This window comes from Pogoniulus pusillus, chromosome 37, assembly GCF_015220805.1.
Source record: "Pogoniulus pusillus isolate bPogPus1 chromosome 37, bPogPus1.pri, whole genome shotgun sequence".
NCBI lineage: Eukaryota > Metazoa > Chordata > Aves > Piciformes > Lybiidae > Pogoniulus > Pogoniulus pusillus.
The window spans coordinates 4,912,664-4,928,042 of NC_087300.1; the positions used below are offsets into that span (position 1 = coordinate 4,912,664).

Genomic DNA, 15,379 nt, shown 5'->3' on the forward strand with positions numbered 1-15,379 from the left:
CCCGCGGGCCGGGATCGGGCTGGGGGTACGGGCAGTGCCCGGAGCGGGTCGGGCAGCAGCCGGCGGCGTTTGCCCAACAAGTGCCTGCCGGGGCAGGTCCGCCCGCGGGACGCACGGGGCGCGCTGCAGCCAGGGGCGCGTTGGCAGCAGGGCCCTACCTGCATCTGCCCGGGGAACGGAGGTACCGGAGGGCCCATGCCTGGCTCCCTAAACGCCCGCGGCTACGGCGCCAGCAGCACGGCCCCGGGCGAGGCCTCCCGCCGGGGAGCGCAGGGGCGGGCCGGGAACCAGCTGCCGCTCCGCCCCCGCCAGCTCTGCCCTTCCGCGTTGGCGCTGCCTGGGCCCCGGTATAAAGCGGCGGCCGCCGCCCCGCCCGCTCCGGCCCCATGGAGACACAGCGGCGGCTCGCCGGTGGCAGCCCGGTAAGGGGTGGGGGCGGCCGCGGGGCGGGAGGAGCCGGTGCGGCCCCGGCAAGGCATGCGATGGCCGCGGCCTGGCCCAGCGGGGCCCCTCGGAGGCCCGGCCGGAGCGGGAGGGGGGGCCGAGGCCACCGCTCACGTCCGTTCTCGTCCCGCAGGTCCGGGGCGTGAGCGGAGCCCGGGAGTGCCCCCTGGGGAGCCATGAGCGCGGGCAGCGTCTGCCCCGTCCCGGGCTGGCCTGAGACGTTCCCGGGCGCCAGGCCGGCGGCGTCCCGGCTGGCAGGGAGGATGAGCGTCAGGGAGCCGTGCGAGAGCCGCGGCCCGAGCGGGCTGCCCGGCGCGGAGCCAGCCGAGGAGTCCGGGGGCCCTGGGCGGGAGCCCTGCGATAGCGCCGAGATGCAGCTGAAGGTGGACTTCTTCCGCAAGCTGGGCTACTCCTCCGAGGAGATCCACGTCGTGCTGCAGAAGCTGGGCCTGAACGCTGACACCAACACTGTGCTGGGGGAGCTGGTGAAGCACGGCCCGGCCGAGCGGGACAGCAGCGAAGCCCCGCCGGAGGCCCCGGAGGCGCCGCTGGTCCCGCGGGGTGGGGCCGGCAACAAGAGCCCCGCGCCCGCCCCGGGCCTCGAAGAGCCTGAGAGCGAGAACCTGAAGCCCATCGTTATCGACGGCAGCAACGTGGCCATGAGGTGCGTGGGGTGTCTGGGTGGGCGCAGCAGGCGCTTCGGGGCTGTCTCTGCCTGCTGTCGTGGCCCGGTGGTGCAATGGGTTTATGTGACCCCTAGCTATGTGGGGTGTCGAGAGCTTGGGGGATGAAGCTCTGGGGGGGTTCTGAGTGCAGACGGCTCCCGCTGTATGTGCTGGTAGCAGCTGGCATGACCCAGGACACCTTTCACTGGCGAGGGCGAGCATCGTGTTTGCGGGCACAGGCTGCCTTGACAGCCTCTCCTGCCCACGGTCTCTGCCAGTGGCCACAGGGCTCTGTGGAGAGCAGATGTGCTTCCTGGGGAGTAAAGACATTTCCTTCTGTTTTCTAGCTGAGGAGGATAACTGAAGAGACATTGTTCTCTTACCTAATGTCTTTATGTAAGTTTTTAGCAGGAAGTTGCTCAATAAATAATGACAGGGTTAATTAGAGAAGGCTTTGTAACGTGGAGCTGTCTCCTGCCTTGGAGACCTGTCTCCAGATTGTGACTCTCTGAGTTCTGCTTGCGTTTTTGTATGGCATGGAGAATGGATGAGACGTGGAAAGGGCACTCCAGTGTGGTGTCACCCTTGGCAGCACCGTGACTCACCCTCAGCATCTCGGGTGTTCTGGTGCTGGTGGCACAAACCCTGCAGCCAGAAGCCACCTGCAAGGCCACGTGAGTTGAAGCAGTGACTTGGAAGTGCAGAGGACCAAGTCTCCGTGGAGCATCCAGAATCTGTAGTCTGGGTGCTCCTGGTGTGATTGTGCTTTCACCTTGGCTTTTGCTCACCAGGCTGGCAAGTGTTGCCTGCCCTCACCCTGATCCATGCTGCTGCTCTCCCCACCTCATCATAGGGCCGCAGCTTCATTAATTTTGCGTCCTGAGTTTCTCATTGTGCAGCTCAGAACAAGCCTCCTGCCCTGTGTTTTAGCTTACCCGGGCTTCCAGTGTGTTTGTGATCAACAGATGAAAGCTAGCCTTGGGTGCACGTGGAGCTGCTCTGCACCTTGCTGTGGATTTAATCCAAGGTGAAAGTGACCAGAGAAGGTTTGGTGGCAGGTGTGGCTTTCTCTGAGCTGAGGTCGACAGCTCTGAGAAAAGACAGGGCACAGTCTGCGGTGTGACTGAGTAACAGAGCCTGTGAGTCCTGGGAATGCTGCTGGGTGGGGACAAGACGTGGCCTGTGTGCTCAGGAGGGCCTGGTCCTGCCGTGTGCTATTGCTTGAGGAAAGGAGTTCCTTGTGAGACCTGAGCTGATGAGTGACTCTTGCAGCAGCATTGACCTAGGATAAGTGCTCAGGCGCTGGAACGAGCTGCCCGGAGAGGCGGTGGAGTCAACCACCTTGGATGTCTTTAAGGGTCGTTTGGATGCGGTGCTTAGGGCTGTGCTTTAAGGTGAATCTTGTAGAGTAGGGTTATGGGTTGGTGATCCTGAGAGTCTTTTCCAGCCTAGATGTCTCTGTGATTAACAAAGTCGATTGTGTGTTTTAACAGAGGAGCCTCTTGCCCCCTCCATTTGAAAGCGATCCCGAAGAGCAGAGGCGAGATCCCAGCAGCAGTGAGTCAGGGCAGCCCGGCGGTAGCGGCGCTGCCCCGGCACAGCTCGGCTTGAGAAAAGCAGCCTGGCTTTTTTTTGAGCAATTTGCTAGAAGGGGAATTCCGTTCTGAAACTTCCTGTATTGATGGGGAGATGTTCCCTGCTGATTCATTTGCCGTGTGTACAGCGGCCTCCCCGAGCAGCTCTTGACAAACATATGCAAATCAGAGTGGAAATTAGCTTCTACTTCCTTCTAAGGGAATTTTTCCTTGGCTGCTGCCAAATCAGATCAGCCCAATTAGCTACTTTCTGTAGAGTTGAGATTGGTAGCAGGGGCTCAAAGAGAATCTCTGCTTTTCATGTTTATCTCTAAAGGGTGGTAGTAACCTGGTTGGTTATCTGCAGCCGAACCAGTCTGATGCTGCAGAGAACGTTTAGAGCATCTTCTGATCATTAATGCCTGCCTAATTTGGGATTCTGAATGAAGATCTCTTAGATGTCTCTTTAGATCTTGTTTTAGAGGCAGTGTTCTGGTGCAACTTTTCAGTTCTCTTGCTAGTTTCAGAGAAGAGGGAGAACAGAATTCTTCTTGTGGTGCCACAGTAGCAGCACTTCCCAGCACTGCCTCTGTAGGAATGACTTCTGGAGGTGTTCACCACCTTGCAAAGTGGTGTTGGGAGCTGCAGTGTCATTCAGATGTAGGTAGGGAGAGCAAAGGTAGTGCCCATGTGGGCAAAGTGTTCCTGACTTGAGACCAGCACTTCAGCAGAGTGTACCTTGCTGGAGTGTCATCCTGAGATACAGGCAGCTGGAACCCAGAAGGACACAGCACTGTGCTACAGAGCTGCTGAAAGCTTGCCAGAGCCATTATCAACAGAAGAGCTGATTACACTGTCAGTACTGGCACTCGTAGCACAGGAGTGGTGGCTTCCTCTTAGAAGTTCTGAAAACTTACTGGTGTGACCTTAGGAGTAGTGGAGCAGCAGCTTTGGCATTGCTGTGGTGCTGCTGATATCAAGCTTTGTTCTCAAGCCATCAAATTGACCACAGAGATGTTAGCAGATATTGCTGCTTCCTGCAAACACTGAGTTTGTAACTGACTGTGGGGGCCATGATGTAATAAAGCAGCATCTTCCCTGGGTGCTGATGTTCTTGAGTGCATCAAATGCCTTTGTTTGCTTACCTTTGCAAGCAAAACACTGAGCGAGGGTGCAGTTTGCACTGGCAGAGGTTAGCCACTGGCATTAGCTGGCAGAATGGGACAAAGGGTGTTCAAGATCACGTTGTACCCAGGGCTAAAAATAAAGATCTGGAGGTCAGAGTTGAAGCAAAGGCTCTGTTCCAGAGCAGCTGCAGCAGTGCTCCCAGTGAGGATCAGGGTATTTACTGGTATACTGGGGCACTAAAATAGCAGTGATTCTGTGAAGGTCTTGGTGCTGGCACTGCCACAAGATGAGCAGTGCACACTGATTGTGCTTCTCCCCAGCTAAGGGTTGTCTCAATTCCTGGATCTGTTTGCTCAGTGCATTGCCTGATGAGTCTGTGCATAACCTGAGCATTGACATCTCCATTTTCTCCTCTGATGCAGCCATGGAAACAAAGAGGTGTTCTCCTGCCGAGGGATCCTTCTGGCTGTCCAGTGGTTTTGGGACAGGGGACACAAGGATATCACAGTCTTTGTGCCGTCTTGGAGGAAGGAGCAGCCACGACCAGATGTATTAATAACAGGTGTGGAAAGATGGAATCCAAAAGTACATTTTCGGGCTCACAACTGTGTCATTTAATGAACTTGCAAAGTTCTGGCTAGTTAGTAATTAACTGCTGAATGGGAGATGTGAGCAGGAGGAGATGCAGTAAGCTGAGCTGACCAGCAAGAATTAGTCATTAAGTTCTGCCCTGAGCAAGTTCTTGCCTGGATCAGCTGGAACAATTCAGACAGAGAATGTAACATTACTTTGCTTCCTACCTTCCTCTTTGAGGACACATCTGCCTCTAACATGTTTGCCACTGCAGGCTCTACAGGAGATTTCCACCTGCTAAAAGCTAAAGCTTGAGTTTAGTCAGAATGATTCAAAGTGAGGCAAGTTTGCTCTGAACCTACAGACAGCTGAGATTTCCAAGGAATCCACGTGTGTAGGGTGGCACTGCAAGGTGCCAACCTGCCAGGCTGGAGTGGAAATTGCCCTCTGTGTGTGAATACAGCTGTGAATGGGGCTGGCTGTATCTAAGCAACCTTTGATGTACCCTGAGTGTTCTCACCAGGGCTGGGAATCCCCTTCTGCCAGCCTTCTGGATGGTGTAGGGCAAGAGATGAGAGCCTGGGCTGGGTTGCTGAGGTGAAATGACTGAGTGTTGTCGCCGCTTTCGCGCTACTCTCTGCTCACCGCTGCGTTTGTTCCAGATCAGTACATACTGCGTGACCTGGAGAAGAAGAAGATTCTGGTCTTCACTCCTTCCAGGAGGGTTGGAGGCAAACGTGTAGTGTGCTATGATGATAGGTTCATTGTGAAGCTGGCACACGAGTCTGATGGCATCGTGGTGTCCAACGATACCTACCGGGACCTGCAGAACGAGCGGCCTGAGTGGAAGAAGTTCATCGAGGAGCGGCTGCTGATGTACTCCTTTGTCAATGACAAGTATGTGCCCATCTTGCTCTGCTTGCAGGGCATCCCTGAGCATGCTGCCCAGTAGTCTTGAGAGCAGCAAAGCTGAAACAGAGGAGAGTGTATAGAGTGGAGTTGGGGGTTGTTCAGCTTGGAGAAGAGAAGGCTCTGGGGATGCCGCATTGCAGCTTTCCAGTACCTGAAGGGGTGCTGCAGGAATGCTGAGGGGGGGACTTCTGACAAGGGCTTGTAGTGATAGGATGAGGGGAAATGGTTTTAAGATGGAAGAGGGGAGATACAGAGTGGAGATTAGGAAGATTAACAGTGAGGATGGTGAGACGCTGGAACAGGTTGTTCAGGGAAGTCATGGATGCCTACTCTCTGGAGGTGTGTAAGGTCAGGCTGGATGAGGCCTTGAGCAACCTGGGCTAGTGGAAGGTGTCCCTACCCATAGCAGAGGGGTTGGAACTAGATGATCTTTAAGGTCCCTTTCAACCATTCTGTGATTCTGTGCTGTCTTGAGTCAGTGATCAATGAAAAGAGCAAAGTGCTGATAGAATGCAAAAGTCCTGCATAGACTTTTTATTTCAGAGAAGGAAATGTGGTGGGAAGAGCTGCTCAGCTGTGCTGAAGTACAAAGGAGCTAGAGTCATCTCAATAGCTGTGCATGGTTTGAGCTAGGAACTCTGCTCTAGTGGAACTCCTAAGAGGGCTCCAGGCCTTGATTTTTCTCCCAGGACAATCCTTAGCAGGCCCAGCAGCAGCAAGTCAGCCTCAGAGCACAAAATCCCTCTTGTGCCTGTAGTGAAACACTTTGTGCTGATTGTTGGTAGGTGACAAGAGTCTTCTCTGCAGTGGAAAGGGAAAGCTTGTTAGGGCTTGGCTAGCTTTAAATCTTCAGTGAAATTGGACACTTTGAGAAGACGTGAAACCCCATCCCAGGAAAGTGAACTGCTCCTGACTGGAGATGTTTTCCTTCAGGTTTATGCCTCCAGATGATCCCCTGGGGCGACATGGCCCCAGCCTGGATAACTTTCTCAGAAAGAAACCTGTGGTGCCAGAACACAAGAAACAGCAGTGCCCCTATGGTAAGACCTAAACATGGGGACTGAGGTCTCTGAAGTGAAGTTCACCTTTAGTGCTGCTGCTTATTCCATGCTCATCCCATGCTCTGCCTTGCAGGGAAGAAATGCACTTATGGAATTAAGTGTAAATTCTACCACCCTGAAAGGATCAATCAGCCCCAGCGCTCCTTAGCCGATGAACTCCGAGCCAATGCAAGGCTGTCTCCAACCAGAAGTACCAGTGCCAAGGAGGAGAAAAAGGGCAAAAGAGCTTCCCAGGCAGAGCTCTTGTGCTCTGTGCCCACAGAGAGTGATAAAAGCTCTTTGCAGAAGGTCTCAGCAGAGAGGAAAAGCTTGGCTCACAAAGCAAAGCCCAGCGATGTTCTGCTTCAGGTCAAAGGTGGCTGCGTGTCGGGAAGTGTCCCTCTGAACAGTGGGAGCCACAGGTCCTCTGAGAGGTACCAGCCTCACATGGACTCTCTGTCTTATATCTCTCAGGAGCATCTCGACTCAGGCATTGGGTCCCTGGAGAACCAACTGTCTGATATGTGGCCTTACAGATCTCCCAGTCACTGTGACCATTCCCACGCTGATGCAGTAGCAGCAGTCTGCAGCTGTGGGAGGCAGAGACCAGTGTACCCACATTCTCCCAGCTTAGAGCAGAACGGGCTGGCCTCCTACAAGCACACTTCCCATAAATCTTCTTCCTCTGGTGCTAGCTTCTTGCAGTACAGCCCTGAGATCTCTCACTCAGGAGCCCCTCACTCTTTCTCAGGCTACGGAGTGCCCGTGCACCCTGCTAACCCCGGGCAGTACAGCCTGCCCGGCGAGTACAGTGCCCCTCCGCCCCGTTCCCGTGAGTACTGGTCTGAGCCGTACCAGCTGCCGCCACCTGCAGTCAGATCCAGCAGCGTGCGGGATCCCCGAGCGGTGCAGAGAGCCCCGGGGCCAGCCTATGCGGACTGTGGGTCCCAGTGGGCAGTGCCTGACCAGTTTGCAGAGGAGCGTGCCAACGTGCACGTCAAGCTGTGTGGCATCTTCCACCCCCACCTGGTGGATGCTGTCATGAGTCGCTTCCCTCGGCTGCTGGACCCCCAGAGGCTGGCTGCAGAGATCCTCACCTACAAGTCCCAGAACCCTGGTGTCTGAGGCTGGTGCTGAGGACAGCCCTGCATGGGCAAAGCCGGAGGCCACTGTCTGTGCTCCAGCTGCCGTAGGTGCCTCTTGAGAGCCCCTCCTTATTCCCTGGAAGTACGAGGCTCCAGCTGGAGGCTGGGGTCTAGGTGGGTGTGCTCACAGCCAGTTCTGGTCTAGACAGTGCCCCTCTGAGAGGTGACAGCACCCCAGGGGCTCTGGGTGCTGGCCAGAGGGGAGGCTGCAGCTTCAGAGCTAGGCTTCTCCTTTGGGATTGTGTGGGGAGCCAGGCACCCCTGAACTGCATCTGGTCAGAACTGGAGGTGGCCTCACTCTTCCCATTAGCTTGTTTTGAGACGGTTCAGTGTTGTCAGGCATCTGGAGGGAGGACTCAAGTGGGCTCGTGGAAGATGAGGGGATGCTACCTGTGCGGTGGTGTGGGGCTTGTGAGGACAGCTGCATTGTCTGACTCTTGGCTCTAAGCTAAGCCTCTTCACTGAACCCTGCTGTGCAGTTGGGTGGAGAATGCTGGGCTGTGAATGTGATGTGAAGCAGGGTGACTTTAATTTGGCTTTATTGGGACACTTCTTTTATGATTCTATCTGTACTCCTCCCACCTAAGCTTAGTCAAGATGAGGTCATTCTCCAGTTGGTACCACAAGTGCTTAGCAAGCTGCTCAGCTCCCTGAAACGAGCTGGGGATGCAAGCCCTGCTCAGGAGGAGAGGCTGGGGCTGCTCCAAAGCTGCAGGCAGCAGTTTGGTGCCTGCTGGAAGCTGCACTGCCAGAGCAGGAGCCTGAGCATGCTGTGGGTGCTGCTCAGAAGCTGACCCTGCTGGCAGCCTGTCACGGCTGTCTGTACAGCACTGACAGCAGCTGTCAATGTTGTGCCTTTTGTCTTCAGCCAGCAATAGTCAAACAACTGCAGTCACCTCTGGAGCTGCTTCCTGAGGACTCCTTCAGATCGTTCTCTGCAAAGCTGTTGTTTTATCTCCCTTTTTACTGAGGTTTTCCTGTCCCCTTCATCTTTGTCCAACTGTAGCAGCAGCCAAAAGTATAGAATAAGACTTCTTGGTAAGACTGTTCCCCTTTTTGCTCTGGAAGATGTTTTTTTGTCGTTGTTGGTTGTTTTGTTTTTTAACTGTAGATACTGTAACAGATTTTAAATATGCAAAACCAATTGCTGTAGTAATTGGTTCTGGTCCTGGCATTTCACTGTGCTCAGAATGCAGAAGATGTTCCTTGCACTGGCAGGCCAGAAGCAGTTGATTTGTTGATACACATTGTATCTGTCTTCTCGTTAATGTTTTTAAAGACGTCCAGCTTGTGGTTTAAACCAAGGTTGTTGAGTGGCAAATCTGTGAAGTGGGAGAGCAGAATCCAGCTGCTTCCCCGGAGCCATCCTTGGGAGCAGTCTATCATTGCCCTCCCTCTGTCCAAGGGGTGACCTACCCAGACTGGCACCATGTGCCATGCAAACCACAGGGACACAGAAACCTGTATGCCTGGTAAATGATGATACATTACAACTGGGTAATGTTTCATGTTAGTAAGCAAAATGCTTCTTAATTTTAAGTAACCTGAGACTTTGCATATTTGTAAATGACAGGAGAAAAAGGAGAAGGGTTTAAAAAAAAAAAAGAAGAGGGTTTTAATGTTATTTGTCCAGCAACTTGCTGCTTGCTGCTGGTTTTAATTAGGACTGTTCTTGACTTAGCCATTGTGTTACTTGGCCTGGTCTGTCGTTGTGCTGGTGGAATGCTGATATCTGCAGCTTCTCTTGCAATCAGAGGGTTTCCATTTTCTACTCAAGCTGACATTTTACTGAACTTTCTCACTATGCAGTATTTAGTTTCTGGACTGGAGGGAGGCAGCTGTGTGCAAGCCACGGCAAAGCAAGAACTTGTCTTATATCAATAAAGTGCTGAGTTGAGTTCTTGGGTCTCGTGGTGGCTTTTTGGAAGTTCATTCAGTGTCTTGGTTGGTTTTCCAGGCAAACTGTCTTTCCTTCCCTGGGGTTCCTCTGACAGGCTGAGCTCGCTGGTGGCAGCAGCAGGCTGGTGGAAATCTCATCAGCATCCCTGTCTGAGGGGTGGGTGTCAAGGTGAAGGTGCCAGACTCTTTTTGGTGGTGCCCAGTGATAGGACAAGGAATGACAGGTATGAGCTGGAACCCAGGAGGTGTCATCTCAACACGAGGAAACACTTAAGGTGAGGGTGACAGAGTGCTGAAACAGGCTGCCCAGAGAGGTTGTGGACTGTCTTTCTCTGAAGACTTTCAAAACCCACCTGGATGTGTTCCTGTGTGACCTGTCCTGGGTCATCCTGCTTTGGCAGGGGAGTTGGGTTTGATCTCTGGAGGTCCTTTCCAACCTCTGCTGTTCTGTCATGTCTGGCTATTGACAAACTTGTTAATCAATGAGGTGTGATGAGGCAAAAAATCAATCTGCTCCACGTGGCTGTGGCTGACAAGAGGCTGCCCAGTGGTCAGTGGCACTGCTGGAGCTCTGGCAGGCGAAGTGTGACAGGGCAGCACTGCTGAGTGTGGTTGTGGCTGCTGTGGAAGAAGCATGGTGTTGGTGGATGTCTCAGGTGCTAGGGCAGTGCTCTCCTGGTCACTTCAGAATCAATAAATGTTTCAGCTTTGCTGGGCAGGTCTACAGGGCAGGCTGGAGGTAAATCCATCTCTTACCCAGTCACAGCACAGCTGTGTCAGGTGTTGAACGTGAGCCTACATGAGCTGTGACATGTCAGGACTGCTCTGCAGCTTTGCTGTGAACTGGAAGGAACTGCAGGAGGAACCTCAATGCTGCTGTGTAAGAACCTTCCCCTCCCACCTGCACTGCAGCACAGCCTGTTCTTATCAGGTTGGTAAAGAACTCTGCAGCCTTTGTTAGATCTGTGCTCCGTGGGACACAGGGCAGTGGCTGTCTTGGTTAATCACCACCAAGGGAAGCAGGTGCTGCTGGAGATGGTGCTGAAAGCAAAGCTGAAACCTCACAGGCTGAAAGGTCATTTATTGGCTGTGGGAGAGGAACCTCCTGAGGAATTCACCAGGAGGCAGTGAGCTCAGGTGGCTCTGTAGGTGTGTGGTGGCTGAGGAGTGGGGAGAAGGTTAAGTGATATCACAGATGTAGTCAGACCTCCCAAGCAGGTGAGGACTTCTCTGCTGTTTGGTTTGGGGACTGTAGTTGAAAAAATTCAGCAGGATTTTAAGGCTGATCTTCCTGTAAAACACCTAAACAGATCATCTGAGGTTTGCAGGCTCTGCTATGTGTGTGGGGAATGTTTGGCTCTACATGTACCAGGTTCAGCTTTAAACACAACCAAGGGAATGGATGCAGAAGCCCAGAGGTTCATTCCATAACCAGGAAAGGAGAAGCTGGTGGGCAGCTGACCTGGTTCTGACAACCCTGGTTGCACTTTGAGCCATCTTGGGGGAGAGGGTCAGTCCCTAACACAGTGTGGTCAAGATCACGGCCAGGAACTGCTGCTGTGTGATGCCATGTCACCCAGAAACCCAACCACTTCCTCTGCCTTCTTTCCCCCCTGTAAAGGTCATGTGGATGAACCTGCACCTCCTGCCCCGAGCACCCCCTGCTGCCCTGTGTGCCTGGCAGCCCAGAGCGTGGGAAAGATGGGAATGCTGGTCAGATCTGCCCCTGCTGCAGCCTCTTCCCACGTGCCCTGGGCCAGCACCCTGGGGCTGCCTCTGCTCTCACAGTGGAGTTTTCAGGCTGTGTCCTGTGGCTCACCACTTCCTCGCGGTGCTGTGGCAGGCTTGGCCAGGGCTGCTGTGCCTTCTGAGTTGTGTTTCTTGCCCGTCTGAAGTGGGTTAGATCTTCCTGTCACACTGAGCTGCTGGAGCTAAGGAGGTCACACAGGCAGCCCGTGAAGTTTCCTGTACAGCTGTTGCCCTGCTTCACCCTGCTGGCAGTGTGCAGATGGTGATGTGTCTTGCCCCACAACAGGCTGGCTCCGCTCTAAAGGGCTTCTCCTGCCCTAGCAGGGAGAGAAGTTGCTGCTGTTCCCTTGGAAAAAGGATGCTCCTGGGATGTGCTGGAGAATGGGGCACAGAAGGCTCCTGAAAAGCATCAGGCAGGGCCCAACCAAGCAGTGGAATTGCTGAGATGCCCCAAGGCTGCTTCTGTTGAGTGGTGGGGCCTGGCTGGAGGGCTGGCAGCTCAACAAAACAAGCCTGGTGACCACATCCATCACCAGCTCCTTCCTTCCATATCAAAGATGCTGTCCTTCACACTCCAGCAGTGCTCAGGTCACTTGTCACCTGTGCTGCTTTCTGCTGGAGCCAGGTCTCTGCTCTCAGCATGAGAAGATCACTCTGGCTGCAGCCTGCCTAAGTCCAAGGAGGGTGGGCTGGGGTGAGGGAAAACTTTGATTTGAATGTGAGGAGGCTGGCTGAAGGTGCTTGTAGAGAGCAGAGGGGTGCAGCAGGGTGTTTGGGGTGTAGGGCATGGTCTCCCCTTGGCCTGCCCAGTTGTGCTGGGAATAGATGGAAAAGGTAAAGAATTGAATCCTCTGAAGAGATTCCAACCCCACCTGGACACTGCTCTGGGCAAGCTGCTGTGGGTGAACCTGCTTTTAGCAGGAGGCTTGGACTGGATGGGGTTGGACCTCTCCAGAGGTCGCTTCTCACTGCCCCCAGTCTGGGATTGTGAGAAGGGCTTTGCTCCCACTCTGCAGTGGCAGAAGGAGCAGGCAGGGGAAGAGTTCTCCTTCAGCAGGGTGTCCTGACCTTGTGTTTTCAGATGAGTGCTCAAAAGAGGGAAGGAAGAAGTACAAAGCTGTGCTGTGCCAGGGGACCAACTGCTGCATTTTCATTTCTCCTTCCCTTGTGCCAGGCAGTGACCCAGGAAGGGCCCTGGGTGGAGGATGCAGCCCTCATTCTGGGAGGATCCTGCACCCAGGGTCAGCAGGGCCCAGCTGCTTTATTTGGTTTGCTCCTCTCTCCCTGGCACCAGCTGCCCGGTGCGGGACTTGCTCGCTGAGCTCCCGTTTCAAGCAGTCTGGTTCCCCCTCAGGGGATTTCCAGGATGTGGCTAGCTCAGCTCTAACACTTTAAGGCGTTTCCAGAGAGGGGAACCTGACCCAAGGCTCCAGCAGGGGCTGCGGGAAGGAGGCTGCTGCGTAATGGAAGGGCACGAGTGTGGCATCGTGTGGGGGCTGCGGTGCTGCCACCCGTCTGTGGCAGGTCACCGAGGAGGAAGCAGGTTCAGCATCAAACGACCCTTTCCACCCAGCTCAGAGGCTGCAGGGCTGTTCTCACCCTGTGGGCTAGAGGAGGAAGAGCTGCCAAGAGCATGGCAGCAGTTCTGCCCTGCCTGTCTGGGGCATTGTCTTGCAGTAGTGCCCCAGTAGCCACAGAGTGAATGTTGTGCCAAGCTGAGCAGTAAGGTGCCAGGGATGGAGACGGCCTGGGTCCTGCCAGAGGGAGGGATGTGGGCAGGGAGGCTGGTTGTGGATGGTGCAGTGCTGCCAGAGGGAGGGATGTGGGCAGAGGCAGGGAGGCTGGTGGTGCATGATGCAGTGCTGCCAGAGGGAGGGATGTGGGCAGAGGCAGGGAGGCTGGTGGTGCATGATGCAGTGCTGCTAGAGGGAGGGATGTGGGCAGAGGCAGGGAGGCTGGTGGTGCATGATGCAGTGCTGCCAGAGGAGGCAGGTGGTGCAGTGCTGCCAGAGGGAGTGATGTGGGCAGGGAGGCTGGCAGTGGATGATGCAGTGCTGCCAGAGGAGGCTGGTGGTGAATGGTGCAGTGCTGCCAGAGGGGAGGGATGTGGGCAGAGGCAGGGAGGCTGGTGGTGGATGGTGCAGTGCTGCCAGAGGAGGCAGGTGGTGCATGGTGCAGTGCTGCCAGAGGGAGGGATGTGGGCAGGGAGGCTGGTGGTGGATGGTGCAGTGCTGCCAGAGGAGGCAGGTGGTGCATGGTGCAGTGCTGCCACTCACCCTCTAACCACACATTTTTCAGTTCCCTCTTAGGTTATGTCCCTGCACTCCCCGGGGCCAGGATTTCCCTGGGGAAAGTTGTTCCTCAAGGAGCTGCAGCAGGGAGCAGCAATGTTGTCTCAATATCTCTTGAGCAGGCTGCCCAGAGCAAAGTGACTGCAGGGAGCAGCCAGCTCAGGCGTCCTGAAGAAGACACCAGTGAGGAGCAGCCCTGAGCTTCACCCTGAGCCTGGCCCCAGCTGCTGCCCCCACGCCCCCTGCCCGCATTGCACAAACGTTCTGGAGTAAATACAGCTCTGGTTGAGCAATAGGTCAGGAGGATCCGCATGGCCTGGTGGTGGCCACGGGAAAGGTTTCTGCAGCTCTTGCCTCACTCAAAGGCGGGTGCTGAGTGCTGCAGCAGGGGCTGCCAACCCACTGGGCTGCTCCAGAGCTGGGCATGGAGCTAATGGGGCTTATTTTTTTTACCCTCCACACCCTGAACCCTTTCCATGGCAGAGCTGCTGGCAGGGGAGTTCCAGCCCAGTGGATTGCAGCTGTGGAGCTGTGCCCCTGGCACATAGCTGCAAAGCTGGCATCTGACACTGCCTGTGTGGGTGATGCTGCTCCTGTGGGAGAGGGATCGATCAGCTTGAGCCTGGGGGGTCACTGCAGAAGGGACCCAGGAGCAGATCATTTGCAGGACCTGGCTTAGCTCACAGTTAGAAATACCAAGTAGCCTGCAGGAGCCAGGCTGGTGCAGGATGAGTCAGGCCACTGCTATTCAGGTTGCATCAGTTCCCTGATCTGGGTGCTGCATGGACATGTTGGGATCACTGCTGGCTCTAGGAGCCTGTCCCCAGCCCCTGCACCCGGCCAGCTCCCTGAGGTGGGTGGGGAGGCTGTGGTCAGGGCTGTGGGGACATACTCCATGTCCTCTCTGGGACCTTAGGGACAGCAGCAGGCCTAAGGTCACAACAGCTGTTCCACAGCCTTGTGGGGTGAATTCTCAAGCAGAATCAGCCAAGTCTGCCTGCTGCTGGCAGCAAAAATCAGAATGGAAGTATTCTCATGGAAGCTCTTGTGCTGGAGGCCAGTTCTGAGGACTGCAGGCCTGGGAGGAGCAAGGTCACAGGACAACCCTGAGCTGTGTGCCATGGAGGGATCCCTGCACTCACCCCAAGGGAAAATTCCATGCTGGTGCAAGCACCAGCTGGAGGGGAGACAGGAGATACTGGAGGCTCCTCTGGTTGGTCTCAGGGGCAGATGTTTGCCTGTACAGTGGGTCAGGGCATCTGCCCTGCTTAGGGAGCCAGTTTTGGGCACAAATTTGTTCCATGCTTTGTCCTTTGCCCCTTGCCAGAGAGCACTGAGGTCTTGGCAGGATGGTGGGGCTCAGTCATTCCAGCCCCTGCAGGAGAAGGACCAAAGAGACACAGCCAAGGGACAAGTGATCTCTGTATTTTACAGCAGTAGGCACAGCCTGTAGTGCCCTGAGACTGGACCAAGGCCCATGCCACACTTGGCAGCCCAGGGCCTGTTCTGCTGCCTGTGCTGCCTGTGGCTATGCAGGCTCTGCCCTCCTGGAGCTGGGAGGCTCAGCATCCTTTCCATTGTTGTCTCCCATTCCAGGGCTGGGGACAGGCTGACCCAGCACAGCAGGGTGTGCTTGGTGCAGCTCAGAGCCTGCTGTGCTGGGCACTGGCTCTCCCCAGGCACAACATCCCTGGCTGAGCTGTTCTGAGAGGACCAGGACTCCTCAGCTACCCCGGGAGAGGCAATTCCCCTGGGTGCTGTTGCAAGGAACCATCTGAGAGCTGTGACGTGTGTGGAGCAGCTGACAGGGACTTGTCTGGCCCACGAGGAAGTGGATGAGGCAGCTCTTGGGTTTTGCAATCCATCCCTGCTCTCAGTGTCTCCAGCTTGTGCAAGGTGCAAAGGGGCTGGTGATGATCTTGATGCCCACTTCTGGAAGCTCCCAACAAGTTAGAATCA

The 15,379-nt window shown here is 55.2% G+C and overlaps 1 protein-coding gene across 1 annotated transcript; it reads left to right on the plus strand.

The window, feature by feature from the left end:
- Positions 1–345: 345 nt before the first annotated feature.
- ZC3H12A (zinc finger CCCH-type containing 12A) lies at positions 346–9,378 on the plus strand. The gene is made up of 6 exons (XM_064172625.1): positions 346–422; positions 578–1,108; positions 4,234–4,373; positions 5,047–5,281; positions 6,230–6,336; positions 6,431–9,378. Exons 2-6 carry the CDS (start codon positions 621–623, stop codon positions 7,459–7,461), a joined length of 2,001 nt encoding a protein of 666 aa, XP_064028695.1. The 5' UTR covers positions 346–422; positions 578–620; the 3' UTR covers positions 7,462–9,378.
- Positions 9,379–15,379: the final 6,001 nt, after the last annotated feature.

Excerpts from the sequence above, each read along its gene's own strand:
- ZC3H12A (XM_064172625.1), top strand. The coding sequence starts at position 621 with ATGAGCGCGGGCAGCGTCTGCCCCGTCCCGGGCTGGCCTGAGACGTTC. Across the intron at positions 1,109-4,233 it reads GGCAGCAACGTGGCCATGAG|CCATGGAAACAAAGAGGTGT; the intron begins GTGCGTGGGGTG and ends CCTCTGATGCAG. Across the intron at positions 4,374-5,046 it reads ACCAGATGTATTAATAACAG|ATCAGTACATACTGCGTGAC; the intron begins GTGTGGAAAGAT and ends CGTTTGTTCCAG.